This window comes from Osmia bicornis, chromosome 4 (genome assembly GCF_907164935.1).
Source record: "Osmia bicornis bicornis chromosome 4, iOsmBic2.1, whole genome shotgun sequence".
NCBI lineage: Eukaryota > Metazoa > Arthropoda > Insecta > Hymenoptera > Megachilidae > Osmia > Osmia bicornis.
The window spans coordinates 7,199,861-7,219,185 of NC_060219.1; the positions used below are offsets into that span (position 1 = coordinate 7,199,861).

The 19,325-nt window shown below is 39.1% G+C and overlaps 1 protein-coding gene across 6 annotated transcripts in view; it reads left to right on the plus strand.

Moving 5' to 3' along the window:
* The window catches only part of LOC114881128 (zwei Ig domain protein zig-8-like), a 211,088-nt gene extending 194,433 nt beyond the window's left edge, over window positions 1-16,655 (plus strand). For 4 of the 6 annotated variants that reach the window (XM_029197812.2, XM_029197796.2, XM_029197832.2 and 1 more), the window contains 2 exons: window positions 5,962-6,130; window positions 6,872-16,655. In XM_029197812.2, coding sequence (XP_029053645.1) covers window positions 5,962-6,130; window positions 6,872-6,963 — 261 coding nt within the window. In that variant the 3' untranslated portion in view covers window positions 6,964-16,655. The remainder of the gene's footprint in view (window positions 1-5,961; window positions 6,131-6,871) is intronic. The other 2 variants (XM_029197818.2, XM_029197803.2) reach the window with 1 other exon arrangement.
* The last annotated feature ends 2,670 nt before the right edge of the window (window positions 16,656-19,325 follow it).

Below are 19,325 nucleotides of genomic sequence, written 5' to 3' on the forward strand. Positions count from 1 at the left end.
AAATTTACAGTTCACGAGTTCCTTTCCTTAATAAATTGCCGCAATTTTAATTCATTCGGATTAAAATAAAATAATTTCCATTTCGAAACGGTTCGAAGAAACAGTGGGATAGAATCTTACTCTCTAGCAGTGATTTAACTGGAATTTTGTAATTAAATCTAGATAATCTGGGCAATTAAGGAATAACGCTAAGATTATAGAACTTTCGGGTACCTACCAGCATGAACTGACCACATTCTGAGGGATGATCGTGGCTAATTTGTCTTTGAATCTGCTTCACCCTCTGCGTATTGCGGTTTTCATTGCTATCAGTAATCCCGCGCTAATTATTTGAATTTAAAATATAAAGAATGTATAGAAATCAGAAAAAAAGACGAAGTGGACATCAATCAGAGTGACAATTCCAGGCGAATGCAACGATTTACAAAAAATGACGGAGGTGTTAGCGTCGAAGATGGTTTTGTACGTAGAGCGATAAGGAAGGGAACTGAAATCGTCCCATGGGAACGAAGTGAAATTGCAATCCTTCGATGATAAGCTAGGTGGATCGATCGATCCACGCGACGAAACATTTTCCAGCCGCAAGGAATCCTCGGAGTTCGCTGGGGTTTCCTCTTACGCTCCAATAAACCTCATCCCTTTGATTTCAATTGAATTTCGAGACGGTGTCTCTCTGTTCCATCCACGTGCAACCAGGAACGTGTGTTTTGTCGAGCGGCTGTATACCTGCGGATTTGTCTCTGTGCAGCGAGGCCGCGTACGTGTGTGATGCCACATCCGACCGTATAGTTCGCTGTACATACGCGTTTGTAAATAGAGAAGACCGGGTTGCTTGCAATTAAATTGACTTAACAATTTGCCGGTTGCCTTTTCACCCGATCCCGACGAAACCAGACGTGTCTCGTGTAGCCTCCTTTCTTTCCTCGATATTTTTACGTGGCGAGATTCAACTCGCTGGTGTCGACGTGCAACCTTTTCAAATTGATCGTCGATTCAGAGTTTGTGTGAATCGAAATTTTGTGAATTATTTCAGGGTTAAATAAGAAAAGATCGTCTTTAATTTAATTAGAAATTTTCTACTTTTTGAACGCGTTAAGTTTTCAAAATATTTTCTAGTTTACAAAAATGTTGGCAAAGTTCTTAAATTTTTGAAAATTCCCTTCTTACATATACAGTGTTTCCGTGTACTCATTGCGTTCTCCTCGACGAACCAACAGCAGCTAACAGTAAGGTAGAAAGAAAATGGAGCTATAAAACTTCATTTAGTTTTCCGCTTCTATGTTTACAAGGGAACATAAATTACCTTGTTTAGGAAACCGAAAGTTCACAATCTCCAGAAGGAAATTGTGCCTTCTACAGTCAAGGAGATACACAAGGATATCCTTTCGACTAAAAGGGATTCGAGGTTAACTGATCTTCCTCTTGAAATTTCCTACTTATTACTTTATATCCTACGTTACTACTGCAGCGGTACTCGTCGATTCGTCTGGTTACATTTCATTAGGTGATTTTTTAGGTCACCGTTCTTTTTCGTTTTTAGGAAATATTCGAAAGTGTGTCATCGACAGAGGATACCTGGACTCTTTTGAAATCGTCGAATTTCATGGTTCAAATATTTATTTTTTTTTATCTGCAAATATTTGAGAAGTATTCCAATTATACATCTCTTATTTCATCGACAAATAAAAGAAAATCGATATATTTCATCACGGATACAGCAATTAATACGATTCGATGCTTTCAATCAGTTTAATCGCATGAAATCCTATTAAGGAATTGATAAATTATATAGAATATCGCGCTTTATTTATGTGGCGATCGTGGACGATTGCCAAAAAGGCAGAGCAAAGACGCTGCCAAATCGCTTTCCACGGTATTAAAAAGACCCAAATAAAAGCGTATCTCATGGATTTGTAACTTTCGTGTGTAACAGTGAACCAAAAATCTCGATCAATAGGGTCGAACTCACGCTATAAGTTTACCTTGCGTAATTAATACATTAACCCACGAATATAGGGAGACGGGTCAGCGATAAGTCAGACGTAGGAAAGGTATGCAATGATGTTTTGTATAAAATTAGATCCCAAATTTTTTCAAATAAAATTTGTCCACAATAAATAAAAGTACATAGTGTCGAGATGTTACAATTACCAATATAAAAAATTAAAAGCATCCTATTGAAAATTACACCGATTTCGCGTAAGTAATCCAAACTTTCCACTCGTCGTAATCGGTTCTTGTTGATCGTTTAAGTTCCATCGTTCCAGCAAACTTTGCGAAACTTAAACCGATACGATAAAAGTTCGAGCCTCTTTGATTTCGACTGGATGTAACCTTCATCGGGAAAGTTTCGCGTGTCAGACACTTTTCGATACCGTTAACGTAAGCCTTACTCTCATTAACAGCATATCGTGCTTGCTTTCGGATTATGCAAACGACATAAATATTCATAAGCATTTACATAAGTAAATTCAAAATTTTCTTTTTCCTGGTTTACGTTGATACCGTGCATAAATAAAAGCAATTCCCTTAAAGGCATTACCAGGAGGAAAAAATTGCACAAAGGAAGAATTACATGCACTGAAGGTTTGGAAATAAAAATTCACAGGTAAATCTTGCATTAATCAAACTGATTTATTTAAAATTCTACAAAGAAAGGCACTTATATCGGTCGTTAATAATCTTGTAGTTGGAAAATTATTCATTTATACAAGAATAAAAAAAAAAAAAAAAAAAATGTGGAAGCTTTGACAATCAACTCGCTTATTTAATTCTTTCATTTTGCGGTGAAATCTTACGTGACTTTAATCGTTTACAAGAATAAAAGAAATTTGAAAGCTTCTACCGTTCGTCGATACTTCCGTGAAAAAAAAGGAGGGTATTTACTCTGTGACACTCTGGCAGCAGCGTTAATTGCGCCTCACCCACAGCAACACACGGAGGAAAAACATTCTTTTTCTGTAGGACACGGCACACAGTCGACGACAGCGTGCTTTATTTACAACTGTTTACCTGTCGGATACAATTTCAGGCTCGGGTGTCTGTAAAAAAGCACGGAACCAGTCCTCGAGAGGGAAGGTCGAAAGCTCGTGTTATCTTCATGCGTGACTTGGCGTGAAAGCGTCCTATTTTCCGGCATCGAGCACGGCAAATAAAGGTGGACACATTTCATCGCCTTTTGTTACCCTCCTCCCTTTCTCTTTCGACGATGTAACTTCGGTTTGAAAGAGAAAAAAGAATCTAACGACGATCACGCTCGCGATCGCGTGAAATTCCGTGGAAAACGACTACTACTTTGTTAGTCGTCGAATAAAAAGTGGAAAATACGAGGCGAGCTTAAACGTTCCACGGGAAAATATTGGAACCAAGCAACGAAGAAACTGTTATTGCTCTCCAATTTATTAACACTCTAGCAAAGCGCTTGTCAACGTAAAATCGAGCTACAAAATTGTAAACGTTGGGCACAGAAAGGTTACAAAAATTGTCATCAACCGAGCGTTTTCTTTGAAACGTGCCACATACCCTTGGGGCATCAGTGCAACATTAAATTTTTACAAAATAATATCAGCAATCCGGAAGAATTATCTCAGAATTTTTACAGCATATGATTCTTTAATTAAAAAAAAAAATATCCATGACTTTTGGATAAGTTCAAACACCGGTGTGTTTGATGTTCCTCTTGTTTCCAGCTGACACAGAAACACTGCTAGGGCACGGGCACAAAGGTGTAACAAGAACTTTGTGCACCAGTAATAATATTAGCAGGTAACATCGATTTTATGGAAACACCGTATTTTTTTTTTTTTTTCACTTTTCAAACGGGAACGATGAGGCTGGTGAGAAATCGCGAAATAAAAGCCAATCTCGCGTTGCAGCGGCGAACAGCTTGTATCTCCGTCGACCCTCAACAAATGAGGAAACAATTGGACCACGAAACTAGAACTATGTTTTGTGGAAAATGAAACAGCACACCGGACGAAGGAAACGCCTTGTTTTCGCTGTTTGCACTTTCGCTCTGGATGTTTCATACAATTTCTGGGATGGAAATTTAGATGACATCTTGCGAGGCTGTCGTGCTATCAAAATCCCCTTTTGCACATAAATTTCATTATTCCTTACTCGATGTTATTATAGTGAATTCTGATAAAGAAAAAAGAATATTCTAAATGTAAATGATTCAAGTGTTACAACAAATTGAAACAATATTTAAGAATCCTAATACTTTCTCACGCTCTTATAACTTTCTCAATATTATCCTGGTCCTATTCATTAAGAACCGCAAGAATTAAGTTGAATACCTCGCCGTTGAGATAAATTGAAGTTCGAGTAGCGAGTTTTCCGTGTCTCTAAATCGAGTCGGTGTAATAAAGAGAATCGTTCGAGTGATCCTGAAGGATTCAATCAAAGCTTGAAAGGCTATCGATTTAAATGAAGTAGATAAATTAAGATGGTAGCTGCGGGGCAAAGGTCGCACGACGAAGCGACAAGAGGAGAGACGAAGGGGAGGAAAAAGAAAAATGTAGAAAGAATGGGGGACGAGGGAGTCGTTATCAGGGCACGGGAGAAGACTGATAAGACAAAAGTAGTAATGTGCTGGGTGGAAAGCATTCCAATGGACCATTGAGTCCAAGATGTTCCATCGGGTTTGTCGAGGATCCCGTGGGATCCTGATTTCTCCTATGAACGCGTAATGAGGCTGACGAGACTCTCCTCGCTTCCTTCCCATTTCCATTTTCTCTTTTCGGGGTCATACCAACTCTCTCGTTCCGCACGCGTTTAAAACTTGCCCGAATTACCGACTCCACGATGCAGAGAAAATTATCTGGTTCGTTGAATCGCACCGCATTCTCCTCGCCGACATCGAATAGAGAACTTGGAAATCTGACGGTGTAAAATTTTGACCTCCTCTTTGACCAATCTCCACCATTTCGTCCCTCTTTTATGATTTTTCTCGTGCCATTTTCATGTCTTATTGGAGAACGAGTCGTACCGTTTTTACGAGTTCTTCCTCAACTTGTTTTCATAGCTTTCAGATTCAAAATACTTTTATATTGGAAAGAGTACACTGAATAGTTAGGGAGCTTCTTTAGGTACCGTTGTTTGGTGGTATGCGTTATTCTATGTTCTCCTTTGAAGTTCTCTCGCGCTCACTTCGTGTTTTTAATTTCGAAAGTTCCACTTGATACCGAAGCACTTCGGCGAAATTCGTTTTCTCGAAGGAAATTTTCTTAACAGCTTCGTGGCTGCATATTTCATCAGGATTTTTCATTCTGTATGCCAGTTTTATTGTTTACCTGTTCTACTTATATGTGGATCAGTAAGTGATACAAATTATTAGACCTTCAATTATTACCTTTCGATAATGACATTTTTTATAGCAATTCTTTTGGTCATAACTTAAAGACGAGTTTCAAGGTATTCCTTGAAGAATACCCCCTGCAGATATTTCTAAAACGGAGTACGAGAACAACGCACCGAAGGCTCGAGTTTCGGATGATTTATTTAGAAATTCGTCTCGGCTCTCACGACAGCTCTACTTCTCTCAGCCTCACAAACGAACGTCAACCCTTGTAACCCCTGTTAAAGAAACACTCGCGAGTAACTTCAACTGGAACAAGATAAACAGAACCTTTACATAAGTCTACAGTGTGTATCGTAGCACGTTTTTGTTATCCTTTTTCAATCTTTATGTACAGTCTCATGCAACTTCAATTTTTTAATTACAAAAAAATGTAAAAGAAGTACCTGACTATCCTTATTTCTACTTACTCCGTAGAAGAAGAATGAATATTGTCACCGTGTACTCCCAAGAGCTTATCTTCCTTCATTCTTGGCCGGTTCATCCGCTGAGTAGAAGGGAGGAAAGTCGTTACGAAGATCCTGGTTCTTATTTCTCGTCAGACTTGAACAGTTTCGAAGCACAACTGTCCACTGAAAGCATCCTTCCGTTCTTTGTTGCAGATAATCAGCTACGACTCGACCAGAGGTGGCGTATCCGTGGTCACCGAGAAGGGTGACACGACCACTAGCTTCCTGTTGGTACAGGAAGCGAAACCATCGGACTCCGGCCGATATACTTGTAATCCAAGCAACGCTCAACCAAAGTCTATCACCGTTCACGTACTCAACGGTGAGTGATTTGTGAATTTCTTTATTTCACATTCTCTTCAACGTCGTATACTTAATTATTCTTTTGGAAAATATACCTGTATATAATTTCACGATGGCGGTGGGTTGACCCGAGATCGAAGATAATGTACGATGCCGGCGGAAAAATTATGGCGTTTCTCGTCTCGGGAACCGTCTACTAGAACTGGTCAGTGGGGCTGACGTGGACGGTCCCTGCCCCAGACGCCTGGGTTTTATATTCACTGATTTTATATATACAGGATGTTAAAAAATACCCTGAAGACCTCTACACCGCTGGATAGATGACGAAAAATCGAAGTGAAAAGTTTTGTAGCATTTTTCGATGGAATCAGTAGTTTAACCACATTTCGTTGTTGAAAATTGAAAAATTTTCTGATCTATCCAGCGGTGTAGAAGTCTTCAGGGTATTTTTTAACGCCTTGTATATCGACAAGGCCTGTGATGGACCGCTTGCGAGAAAGGATGGAGTTACACGCGTGACACCTTATGGCCACCACAGGAAAGGCCCAGGCGCCGGGAACGCCATGCTCCGCTCACAACCCCCACAATAATTAGGCTTCTCCTACGCTTACCCTTTGCACCCAAATGTCAGCCTAAAAGTCACCCACGAGATTCTAATTTTTAACGTCCTGTAATAAAGTCAATTAGCCGTCTTAATTAGCTCGGCTGAACGATAGCAAACAATGCCTTCGGAAAATTTAAGTGTTATCCTTTGTTTCAGGAGAGTATCCCGCGGCAATGCAGCATGGCGGTCAAGCCAAGCAACCGAGGCTCTACTCCCTTCTGCTCTGTTTGTGTCTGCTGCTTTACTAACCGTTTACACTTCTGGACTACTGTTCCTTTTGCCGGTTGTAAACGGTGAGAAACGGTGATCGGGGACAACTGTCGAAGAAAGTACTCGCGTTCGTGCAACCGGAAATGACGGCTGGTGTAGTGACGCGTTATCGTTTCGCGACGCGCGTGAAAAGCGGCCGGATGCCTGCGAGCGTAACACCATGAAGAGGGGAAAAAGGGGAAAAGCTGCATGGGGTTCAGCAACAAAGTGACTGATCGTAATCGTTGCTGAACACGCGACGCGCAACTCGAAAGCCGATGAACAACGCGACGGTTCGCGAAACGATTAAGCCCCGTGCCGTGTCGAGGCGGAAATTGAGATGGCGGCAGACGGAGGAACGGAACAAACCATCGGGACAAAAGCGAGGATCAGAATACAAAGGATCGTCTTTCCTCCGCAATTATTCAGCCAACCTTGTTGGAATGTCTGCGAACGGAACAGGAAGACAAACAGCCTTCGAAAGGGTAGGGAAAGAGTGAGAAGGAAAGGTGAAATTTTCATCGACACGGTTCTTGATACGCCGATTGGCATCCGCTAAAGACCAATACAACCGGAAACGACGAGCATCCGATGGATAGCGAGCCTGTGCTTGAATTTCGCGACACTCACTTCCGGAACTTTAATCCTCGTTAAGCAAAGATACTCTATCGACGAAAATAACAAAATCGTGATCTCTTTCGCGTGAAAACGGAAACGCTGCTGTCGAGAAGAATCGTAGGTGTGTAAGTACAGTCACGGTATTCTGTCGCTCCGTTAGGAGCATGTATTTTTTTGCTTTCATAAAATTTTTAATACTTTGCGTCATCCCCTTGCTACTATTTTGATATCTTACTGAGAAAATAGTAGAAATTTAAAATATGGGTGCCCCATTGGAGTGACAGGGTGCTGTACTCCCAGTCGGAGACTTTTTCTAAAAAATATACGCGCTTTTTCGTTCTTTCATCAACATCCGGTGTTCGATCGTTTCTCATGGGTCATTCTCGCTCTCTTGTCTTTTATCAAACTCTATACGAATTGTAAGTTATGAAATAATATGTGAAAGAAACGAAGTCAGATATACAATTCAATTTGGTACGGTCACCATCGCTTGAAATATTCGAAACTTTTTTAATTTTTGAGAAATGCACATAATTTGTTAAGAAATATTTTGAAAAATTGATAAATGCTCGACGCGAGAAATTATTATTCCAATGGATACTAGTGGCAGAAGAAATATTTTATCGTGTAAAACAATTCATTCCATTTTATTGTTAAATATTGTTATGTTTAATCATGATTTCCTACAATATATTATAATTCGCGTTGTTACGAATATTACCAAAAGGAAATTGAAAATACGCAACAGTTCATCAAATTTTTACAGGGGAACACAAAACGTATCAATATCCTGTCAGTCTTTTCTCAATAATCGACGAGAACGTTTATGTCGAAATTATTTGTTCCGAAGTTTAAAAATAACAAGCTTTAACAATATTCCGGCGAAAAAATGGATCCATTCGTTATTTCCTTTCGTTCTGGATTGAAAAAATCCCAAATAGAATCCCCTCGGAATAGAATAAAAAATACTATTTTCATTCCAAAAGTGGAAAATGAAAAATATTGAAAGTAAAAAAGAACATTCGATCGAACGTGTAAAACATGTTTGTTTAATCGACCAACCAAGTTTGTTTAAACGACGAAACGAACTTCTATAATTTACTCTTTTCGTGAGCCAATTATTCGTGAAGTATCGTGAAACTTGGATTTCAAAACGTAGTTCGCTATAATGAGATCCATCATAATCCACGTCGTTTCTGAAACAGCCCCGATGTTCATGTCACGTAAATGTTCCCACAAAGTCCCCTGATAGAATCTATTAGAGAAGTTGTCATTGTCATCAAACAAGCTTAAAACGTTTAATCAAAGGTCAATTACCGTTGTATTTCGAAACGTAAATGTCAAAATGTGGAGTTTGCTGAATCAATATCTGTCACGGGTTACGTGATTTTTTTAAACGCTGCGCTGTTTGCATCGAATGTATTTTTCCCTCCAGCGTTCAATCAATTATTCCAATTGAATGCACAATATCGCAATACGAAGCACAATAGTCACGTATGAAATTCAACTCGCACACCGTGCGGATTTAAAATTTTATACCGACCCTTTGGTAAAAGACTTTTCTTTTACCATTCTAAAAACGAACAATCCGGACGAGGATTCTGAAAGAAATGCAAAATAAATTGGAAATGCCACCGTCTCAAGAAAGCTCCATTGAAGGAAGTTCGTTTGTGACACAAACAAGGAGTAATAAATTCGATGCAAATAACTTCAGCGACAGGAATTGCATTAAATTTAATGGGAATTTAATGGAGGTAACAGCCTGAGAAAAGGATCCTTTTATTACTAAAAGCTGATGATCCTCCACCGATTAAAAATTATGAATTTTTGTTACGATTCTCTCTGTGTCTTCTCCATTAGTTATTATCTTTCAAAGAAATGAATGTTTGATGATATCGATCAATTTCACGGAAAGGTTCACCGCAGAAGCGGAAACTCGGTTCGATGTCGGCCAGCATCGAACACCATGTAACTCGAATTTCAAAACTTGCAGCATGCCGGAAGTTTCGAAAGTTAATATCGATTTGCGGCGATAGCTACTTCTGTGGCGATTAATAAAACTTTCAGAACTGAAGTCGAAGGAAAAGTTTCGAAAAATGGTGCACCATGAAACTGCAATATTTCGAACAACTGTTGAATGTTTAAATTTCTAATAAAATTTCCCAGCAGTTTCTGTTTGATACTAACAGTAATGATTCGGAAAATCCCGGAAAATAATCGGTAACTGCTTTCCGGCGCGTTTCGCACGCTTTCGCGCCTCTTCAGTCGTGCGATTGCGCTGGATTTTTTCCCCCTTGAAAATCGGCCAACTTTGCCGCAAAAAAGAGGAAGGAAGGAAGAGAGGAAAAAAGTACGCGCGAAACAAACGAGAGAAAAAAAAGAGGGAAACAAGGGCAAAGACGGTGGTGGCGGCTGCAACAACGCCGGCATTCGCCGCTGCTTCGCCGCCATTTATCAAGCTAAACGCGAGGTGCACCGCATAATGTTCACGCCGAGGTTCTCCATCTACAACCCTCGCGCGGAAGCGTCTGCATTGCATACTGCACTCGTCCATCCCCACAGAAATTTGCATTTCCCATTCACGCATTAGCGAATCTCCCTTTTTCCTAAACAAATCCGAATCATCGTCCGATATTTCATTTAAACTTTTATTATTAAAATTGGCAAAATACCCTCGTTGTTTCAGCTTCCATTGGAAAAAAAAAAAGGAAATTACTCACGTTTCATTTTTACATAGCGAAAACAGTATCAACCACCGACATTTTCCTTCCGTTTCGCACTCGGGAAACTCGCTTTAATTGAAAACTAGATATCCGTGTTGCTGAAATTACAATAAAAACATATTTGCTCTTTGACGTCGAACTCTCTAACGAGCGCATCGTTATACAGCGAGAGAAAATATGAATATGTGCTCGCGTAAATGAAGATACACATTTGAAAGAAAAAAAAAAAAGAAGGATAAAAGAACAACTACGTGAAAAGACGTCCGTCCAAAGGAAAAGATACTTTCGGTGTGTCTTCATTTAACCACGGTCAACGTGGTCGCTGCTTTTGCAAACGTTGCATTAAAAATTCATAGGAATTCCTCGTGTTGAATTATGAATAAGGACTGTTTTAATCATACCTGCCAGCCGCTAGAGAAACGGTCAGACCACAATTATATAAACTCTCGTGTATCATACAAACGTATCCAAAGTTTTGTGGCCGCGTAATTTCCAGCTTCCAGCCGGGAACAGCTTCTCGGGTTATATTGAAATCGTCGAGATTGTTATTCCAGTGGTCGAACCGGCTGACACTAAAAATAACGTTTATTCTTGTCGATGATAAATACCAGAAGGAAAAAGAAGCGACCGAGAGTAGCGGAAAAAGAGGAAATAATACCGAGAGGAGAGTTTTGTCTGGATAAACAAAGATAACGTTCGATGCCACTGTTATTGATTGATTTTTGATTGAATGGTTATTTTTGTCAACCACCGATGAAGAATCTTTCGATGACACGTATATGATAGAAATTTGATTAGAAAATAATTTTATCTTACATTTGATTGCTATTGATAGAGTGTATTTGTTCTTCCTTTAATGAAAGTTGAAACGGCAAGTAAGCGACCCAGATTAAAAGCGAGCTGGAAACGAAACGGATTCGAAAATGTATTTTACATCGCACAAAGGGAAGGTGGGGCAAAGATGGGAAAGAGGAAGGCAGGAAAATGAGAAGACGTCTGTCCGTGACGAGAAAGATAACACTCGTCTTGCTTAACGACCGTGGCCCTACATCACGCTCGCCGTGTCATTTATTCCAGAGAAACGTACGTACACTGGCAAAGAAATATATTCGTCTCTTTTGTTATCAGTTGAAAAAATAATTATAAATCGTACCGACAAAAAAAACCCGCGGATTCACTATTATGATAGACGACGAACCAGCTGGGATAATGAACGCGAGACAGATTTAATGATCGTTTTTCCAACTTCGCGTCTTCCTGGCAATTCGTTTCAATAAAGTTAGTAAGAAAAAATAATTAAGAATATCTCATTCGACGTTATTTTTACGAATATTTTCTTCGGCTCGCGAAAAAAAATCATAATTGAATCATTGTAATTAAGTGTTGACACGGACGTGAAATAGATATTACACGGTTACTTCTGTTGCGCACACCCTGATTATATCAAGTTTAATCTACTTACGTGCCATAAAAGTAGCAATAAACTGAACGATCTCATATTTTTAGTTAGCTTCCCGGTAAACGAATACAGCCATGTTGCACATTAATTGGCGATTAATTCGAAAATTGCAGCGTCGAACGCGTAACTCGGTCATGCGCTTCGTCGTATAAACACGTATATTTATACAGCCGGACGATTATTAATGAAAACTCGTGATCGATCATATGCTTCGTTGTATTTTGCAAAATTTGACTTTTAAATGAATGATTATCAAACAGGCGAAGAAAAAATCAATTTTCACAGTTCGAAGACTTAACTAGAGTTAATTCGAGCTGCTTCATTTTATTGGCTTAATTTATTGGAAAACGTGTGTATTTTTATTTTTATATAAAGTCAGCAATTTAGAATTCTCGAATAAAGATCCTGTTCTTGAATGATTAATGAACCCGTTTCGGAACATAGAAAAAATGTGAACAGAAGCAACGGAAAATGCAATCGATATGCAAATTTCTCGTGATGAGCGGCAACAGCAATTTTATCGTCATATGTTTGTCGCGCACATTTCATCAGTAACGCGTGGTTGTTTACGAATACGCAAGACTTCAATTTACAATGTCGGTAATCAGATAAAAAAGTAGATTGGACGCAGAGTGCAGCTGCAATTTACGTTTAAATGCATCACGCTGCACTCGATAAATTTTTCCCCGATGTCCGTGAGAAAAATTGAGGATAGCCCTGTTGCAGAATAAAAATCGAAAAAAGCGATAAACCAGAATCGTTGAACGACGTAAAAAAATATTCCAATGAAATATTTTATCCGTTTATGAGAGCTCTTATGATTGAATTATCATTTGTATAATTAATACACCGGGTTGCGAATAAATATATTAATTCATCTCACACGGGTACTAATGTAATTTTTGGCACGCCGAGTGCTATAGGGGTTTCAATTTAGCAGACATGTTAAATAAATTCTCTTCAGTTTCCATGAAACAAGCAATCAGCTCGTATGAATGTTGAAATTGAGAAAATTTCTGCCACTAGAATTCTCAATTTATGATTTTTTATTAAATTGAAAAAGTTTCGGACGTCTGACCACTATCATCCTGAATTGCCTGTTCCTAATTTCGATGAAACAACTTTTCGAAAATGCAACAAATGTTTATTTTGAAGCACCGTTGATGATATTTTGCGCACGATAACCGCGTAAACAGTGACAAGCTACGTGCTACTGAAAAAAACGCTAACGAATTATATTCAGTGGAGGAAGAGTTTTTAACAGGCTGAAAACCTTACTGAAAGAGCGAATATATTTTTCCAGTATATTTCGGTCTACATTTTCAATAGGTAAATCAAGGAGCGTGGCGTACCGAATATATGGTTGCATCCTGTGGATTAGTATTCACCTCGACCTACACGCCATTTTACAAACTTCTCGTATCGTGCATCGAATCAGCACCAACCGAAATATTCACGAATAAAGTCATTGTGTACTATTGTTAAAAGCAATTATTTTAACCCTGCATTTAGTTACAAATTTTGGAGGACCATAGTGATCTCCATAATCTGAAGAAGGGTTAATTAACACGTTCCCTACCGGCTCTTATTAATTGAACATTCTTTAACCTTATTTTTCTTATTCTAATGATTTCATTTCTAATATCGGTAGCGAACGTGTTAATGATGTACGTACAATACATTGACATGTCATCGTATTCATTTCCTTGACTGAAACGTCCAATCTGAATCATGCTCTACGTTTTTACCAGTCGTTATCAAGATTTTGTACAAAATAGGTATTCTATGTGCGTAAACTGTACGAACAATCACTAGAATGTGTGACGTGTTCCTGACGTGACATTGCGACTGTATACGAACTCAAAATCATTTACTCACGAAATGATATAAACGAAGGCCGTACGATTCTCTTCCTAATTTCATCAATCATACTAATATACTGTTATCAACCCTTCTATTAAATTGTTGCATATCAAATGGTCGATTTCAAACCCTTGATGAGATAAAAGTATCACAAAATGGCACATGTAATGTATCGATTTAAAGCTTAAAATGTCAAGAAAATCACTACATAAACGATTCATCGATAAGTAAATTAATTCACAACTTAGCAAATACGTAATTTTCAATCACTTCATTTTTCCTAAAAGAGGATTGGATTTATTGATATGTTATGATATAAAATTTGTCTAAAATGTCCTGTATACGCATAGAAAGGCCATTTTGATATGTAACAACCTAATAAACGAATGGAAACACGGTCAAAGGAAGACTCAATCCACATAGATAACGATTTTGATAAACTTACTCGTATGTTAGTTCGAAGGAAATATATCAACGAACAATCATGAAAGATTTTAAATTCTGAATTGAGAATAGAATATGGGAAATACGAGTTTCTAACGACGACGATCAGTGTACTTTCCTCGAATGTAAATATGTATTTAAAGATCGTTTAGTTGTTTAGTTCGCTTCGGACAATATCTAACGGCGACGACGACATGCTGCATGGCTGGTTACACTACCATTCCTTTTGTATGATACGCTGTACATGTATATTTTGACCAACGGACGACAATTATCGCTGTAATCGTTGTAAGAGGACGAAGAGAAACTCCGGTATAATACACGAGAATTTAATATCAACGTCAAAATTAAACCGTTAAATGAAAGAAAATCGTGTTAACTACTATTAACGTCGAAAAGATAAATGATACAAGTCGTCTCACAATGTAATCACGATACCATGTAATATAAGAGCTCTGGTAGTTTGATAAATCGAGCGTAAAAGATTACATCTAATATTATATCGATATGCGTACACATATACACGAAGAAAAAAAACACACACACAAACATACAACCGTAATTACTGTAACACAACATTACTGTCGTTGTAACGTTATCGCCTAGTCAGTGTAAAAGAAAAAAAAAAAAAAAGAAATGAAGAAAGAAAGGCAGTTAATTGTAATCGTATCGCGTCTCACGGCTGACGAATGAACGGAAGAACTGTGAATACATTTACCTGTACGCAGATCGTTTCTTTGCGTGTGAATGAACACGAATGAGCGAGTAAGCGTGTTCGTCACAACGTGGCTGGATTTTCAAATGTAAAGAAAGGAACTGAGATTGACCGTATACTTTTGCGAAAACGTATTCAAGAAATATATTACTCCTTAAATGCTTCGTTTGCCATGTGGGATACGAAAGACATCCTAATTTTCATCTTTTTTTTTTTAAACTTACTCTTGTGAACCATTACCAACTTTCTGTGACGAACAATCGCTGTACACGCGAGAGGAAAAACGAATAAGCGCGTGTAAATAGTGATTAAAGCAGATATTTTGCGCGTGAAAAGAGGGTAGAAAGGAAGGAACAAGGGGATTGAATCAGAGCGGGTTCGAGAAAAAGTTTCGTCGATTCTGAGAATGTAAAACGACTCATTCCAGGGTGAAAGAAAAACTAAACGGTACTGTAAAGTTTTCTCCGCGAATCCGCGACGCTTTTTCTCCGACTTTTTTCGAAGTTATAATTGTGAATATGTAAGTAAAATAGAGGAGAACGTGGCGTAGTCGTGAAGTTTATTCGAGGAATTAAGAGGTGCTTGATTGAGAAGATTGTGTAAAGGTAAGATGAGACGGGCTTGATTCGTTCAATCGTGTCGGTCGTTTTATAGCTGGAAAAACGAATGAACGGGAACAAAGTGAAAAATAAAGAGAAAAAAAGAAGGCGAAGAGAAAGTAGAAGAGATGGAAAAGTCAGTTTCTATTTAATAGACGTTACTAAAGAAACTGGACCCTGTTGCACAAAACTTTTTCGAACACCCTTTTACACTGTAATCGCGTCCTCGATTGTCGACGATGTTTTTTAACGTTATTATCTTTTGATCGAGCGAAATCAATCGTCCCGTTAACACTGCCCTGGATCGTTAACAAACGAGACTAATGAGAGTCATCGATCCTAGCCAAGTACGACTAGTAACAGAAGGATACGCATTATTCTATTCTCTATTAATCGGCCGTAATGGCGATAGCCATCCATCAGTATTCCATTGGTGAACATTCATGTATCGACGTTAAAGCGGCACCTATGAATCGTCACATTCATCGGTGAACATTAATCCTCTCGCATTTCGTTGGCTGATTTATCCCCGACTTTCATCACTGCGTTTACATTCAATGGATTTTATTGACCCGTTACTATGCGTCTCTTTCGGGTGTTTATCTTTTGATTTTGTCAACGATGCGAAATCATTTCGATCAGCAAAAGCAGAGTAAAATCGGATGAAAACGTGAAAACACGTGCCGCCTTTGTAACGCGCACCCCAGCCTCGTGTTGCGACAGTACTGACAGGTTGACCACTGCGTGTACACCCTTGAATAGCCAATAAATCGAATAAAGAACGACCGCATTGTATGAATTTCGTCCGGCTGCCAGTTCATTCGACGTGAGCCGCATTCAAAGGAGAGTGAAAGAGAGAGCGAATGTGTACGCGTGTAAATACTGTCGAATTACTTCATCCTAGGGGCAGATCCAAATACAAGGTGTTAATCAGTTCAACAGATCATTTTAATTTTTCGTTTTTGTATTAACCCTCTTTGGATCTGCCCCTATCGCAATTTCGAACGAAATGATAAATGATACGTGAAACAACACTTGTAAATCTATATCGTTTTAAGTTCCAACATCATTATTCGACTGTGAAACCTAAGGCACGGCGATCAACACGAAAATGACTGTCCTCTGTTTTACATCTAACATAACGTTTGCGTTTCAGACACGCCGTACCACTCATAGATAGGCTAAAAATATACTTAATAAGTGTTTCGTCTAGCCTACGATGTATATTGTATCTATAATCAGAAAATAAATTATCGACCGTAAACCTCGATGGCATTTTCGATGTCTGTGAATTAATATCCGACCAATGGAGAATGCCGTGGGATATTGAAATTTTCAGAGTTCCATCTCTGAACGATGAAGAAGTCTGCCTTGGATAGACAAAAGTGAGTAACGAGGTAAATTGATAGAGTCATTAGCAGATTATTGTGGTAAATTGCTGATGTTGAAAAGAATATTAGTTTAATGCTTTCATTTCCATCGAAGGGTGTAGGATAATTCATTTTCCTACGCACGATGAACGGAGCCTCGAATGGCTACAGTCCAATTATACCTGACAGAGTTACAAAGCTTGATATGTAGGCGGTCGTTAGAAACCATTCTGAATCAAGTTTGTTGAAGGATAAACGTTAGACACGCGACATACGAATTTGCATGAACGATGCATTATCTACACGTGTAATGTGACATTGCCACCCCTCGATTACCGAAGCCAAGGCTGCTTGCAATTAGACCACCTGCGGTTTGGCCCCAGCCGATCTTCGCGATTATCCGTTTCCATCCCTACCGAGCTCTCCTAACCCTTTCGATTTGTCTTCGACCGATGATTCTGGATTCGACTGGTCCATTCGTTAAGTACCAACGAGATACACGATTTCTTCGTTTCAATAATTTGCCAAATTTTCAAACGAAAGAAAAATTCAATCGGTTACACCGAAAGAATAAATTGATGAAAAGAAAAGAATCTCAGAGGAGAACGAAGGAATGACAATCGTCTTTGAGCTCCGAACAAAGACCCTACTTCACGATTAAAACTTCTTTGGAAGATGGTTCACAGTGTAAAAATTTATTAACACCTCTCTGCTCTTTCTTTACTTCACTCGGTAACATAAAGCCCGACATAAAAGTAGCTTCAACGTGTAACAGCAACGGTGCAAGCGTCATGTTCAATGGTTTATCCGCTTAGCAACCAGTGACGCGATACATCGAAATTCCCACTGAAGAATCAAAGAGGTGGAATAGAGTGTTTGAATATCTAGCAGCAGTAGGACCAACGCCCCAAACGGGACATTGTAGACAAGTTTTACCAACGAACTGCGTTCATTTTTTCATAAAATAAAATAAAATGTGTATTCGGATTAACCCTTACATGGTCTCAGAGGGTAGAGCCTAAGACCCGTGCGTCACCGACTCTCCGGACGAATTCTTAATATCTATAGGAAAGCATAATGCAGGTGGATGGTTGACATAATTTCTAAGACCCAATTTTGCAAATTTAACTGAATGAATAAAAATTGAAAGACTTATACATCAGAATGTATAGCCTAATTAACGACACTAAATGAACTTGACCACCACCGATGGAAAGGTACTGTTGGAAAAACTGAATTGCATATACGTGTGAGTTGACCTATTAGAACCTGTACGTCTGTTATTCAGGTATCGGTAGGCGGATGGATAAGGGGTGAGCCAGGCGCAGCGCGCGCTTTCTGTGGTATTGATTACAGCCTCCTATCCAGGTGCACAAGCAGGGTCAAATCTGCCCCTCTCTCCACCGCCACATCTACTCCTTCCTCCCTTTTCTATCTTCTCTTTCCCCGGCCAACCAACGATCCCTCTTTCCTTGCTTCTCTTCCACCCTCTATCTCATTTCTATGCTCTTTTTTCCTCTCTCTCTTTCTCTTTCTTTCCCACCCGCTCTGCACCCTTAACTTCCCTTCATTCTACTACCTACGCTGTCACTCTTTGTTGGCATATTTCTTTCTCTGCGAGTAGTTTCACCTGTGCGCCGTGAGCGGTTGAATAAAGGTAAAAGAATCGTGCCTTAACATATCGTTCCTGATAATAATTACTTGCACGTTTAAAAATGTATGGACAGAATAAAATTGCATAATCTATCTTGGGGAACAATTCAAATTCTATGTTTTAATTTTTTCCCATGTAGAAGTTCAATTTTTTTCAATTGTTACACGATATCCTATATGTGTAGCAAATGGGCTATGGGGTATACTTTGGCCTCGCTATTCCCTTAGCGACTGGTACTTGCACGACGATTGGAACGAATCAAAGTTTAAAATTCAATGAACGAACCGATAGAAAGCCGACCTCGATAGAACCAATGATTCGCTCTGAAAGAAACAATGGAATGCGTTTAACTGTGTTTTCATTCGAAATGCACTCGCATGACTCGAGATACGATCGCAATAGAGCCACGAGTATATTTGGGCAGGGTCGTTTTCGAAACTCTTAGTCAGTCAGCTGAATGGACAAGGACAAGGTCCTCGTTCCCGCTCGCTTTACCTGAATACCCATAGAATCGATCGCTACCTGTAACTTGACACAATCGAGTTGTCTCGTGTACACCCTCGAACACCCTGGACGTTCCTCTAAGGAAAATGGTAGTCTAAACCAGCGGAGGGGAAGGTGTGGCTACCACTGGGTATATACATTCGAAATAAATCAGACCACTACCAAATGATTCCATTTTGCCTTGACGAATTGAAGCACCGGAAAGAAATCGAAGCTCTGTTCTGTTTCTTGAAATTATTTCATTAATATTCCGTTTCACAAAGAATAAACTTTGTTAAAGAGCCTTGTATAATGTTATTTTACTTTGTAACTCGATAGGATAATGGTAATACGTGCTGGACTTGGTCGTCTTCTTCGTTGATCAGATAAGGTTACACAAAAGTTTCGGGTGACCTAAAGATCAGACAAAAAC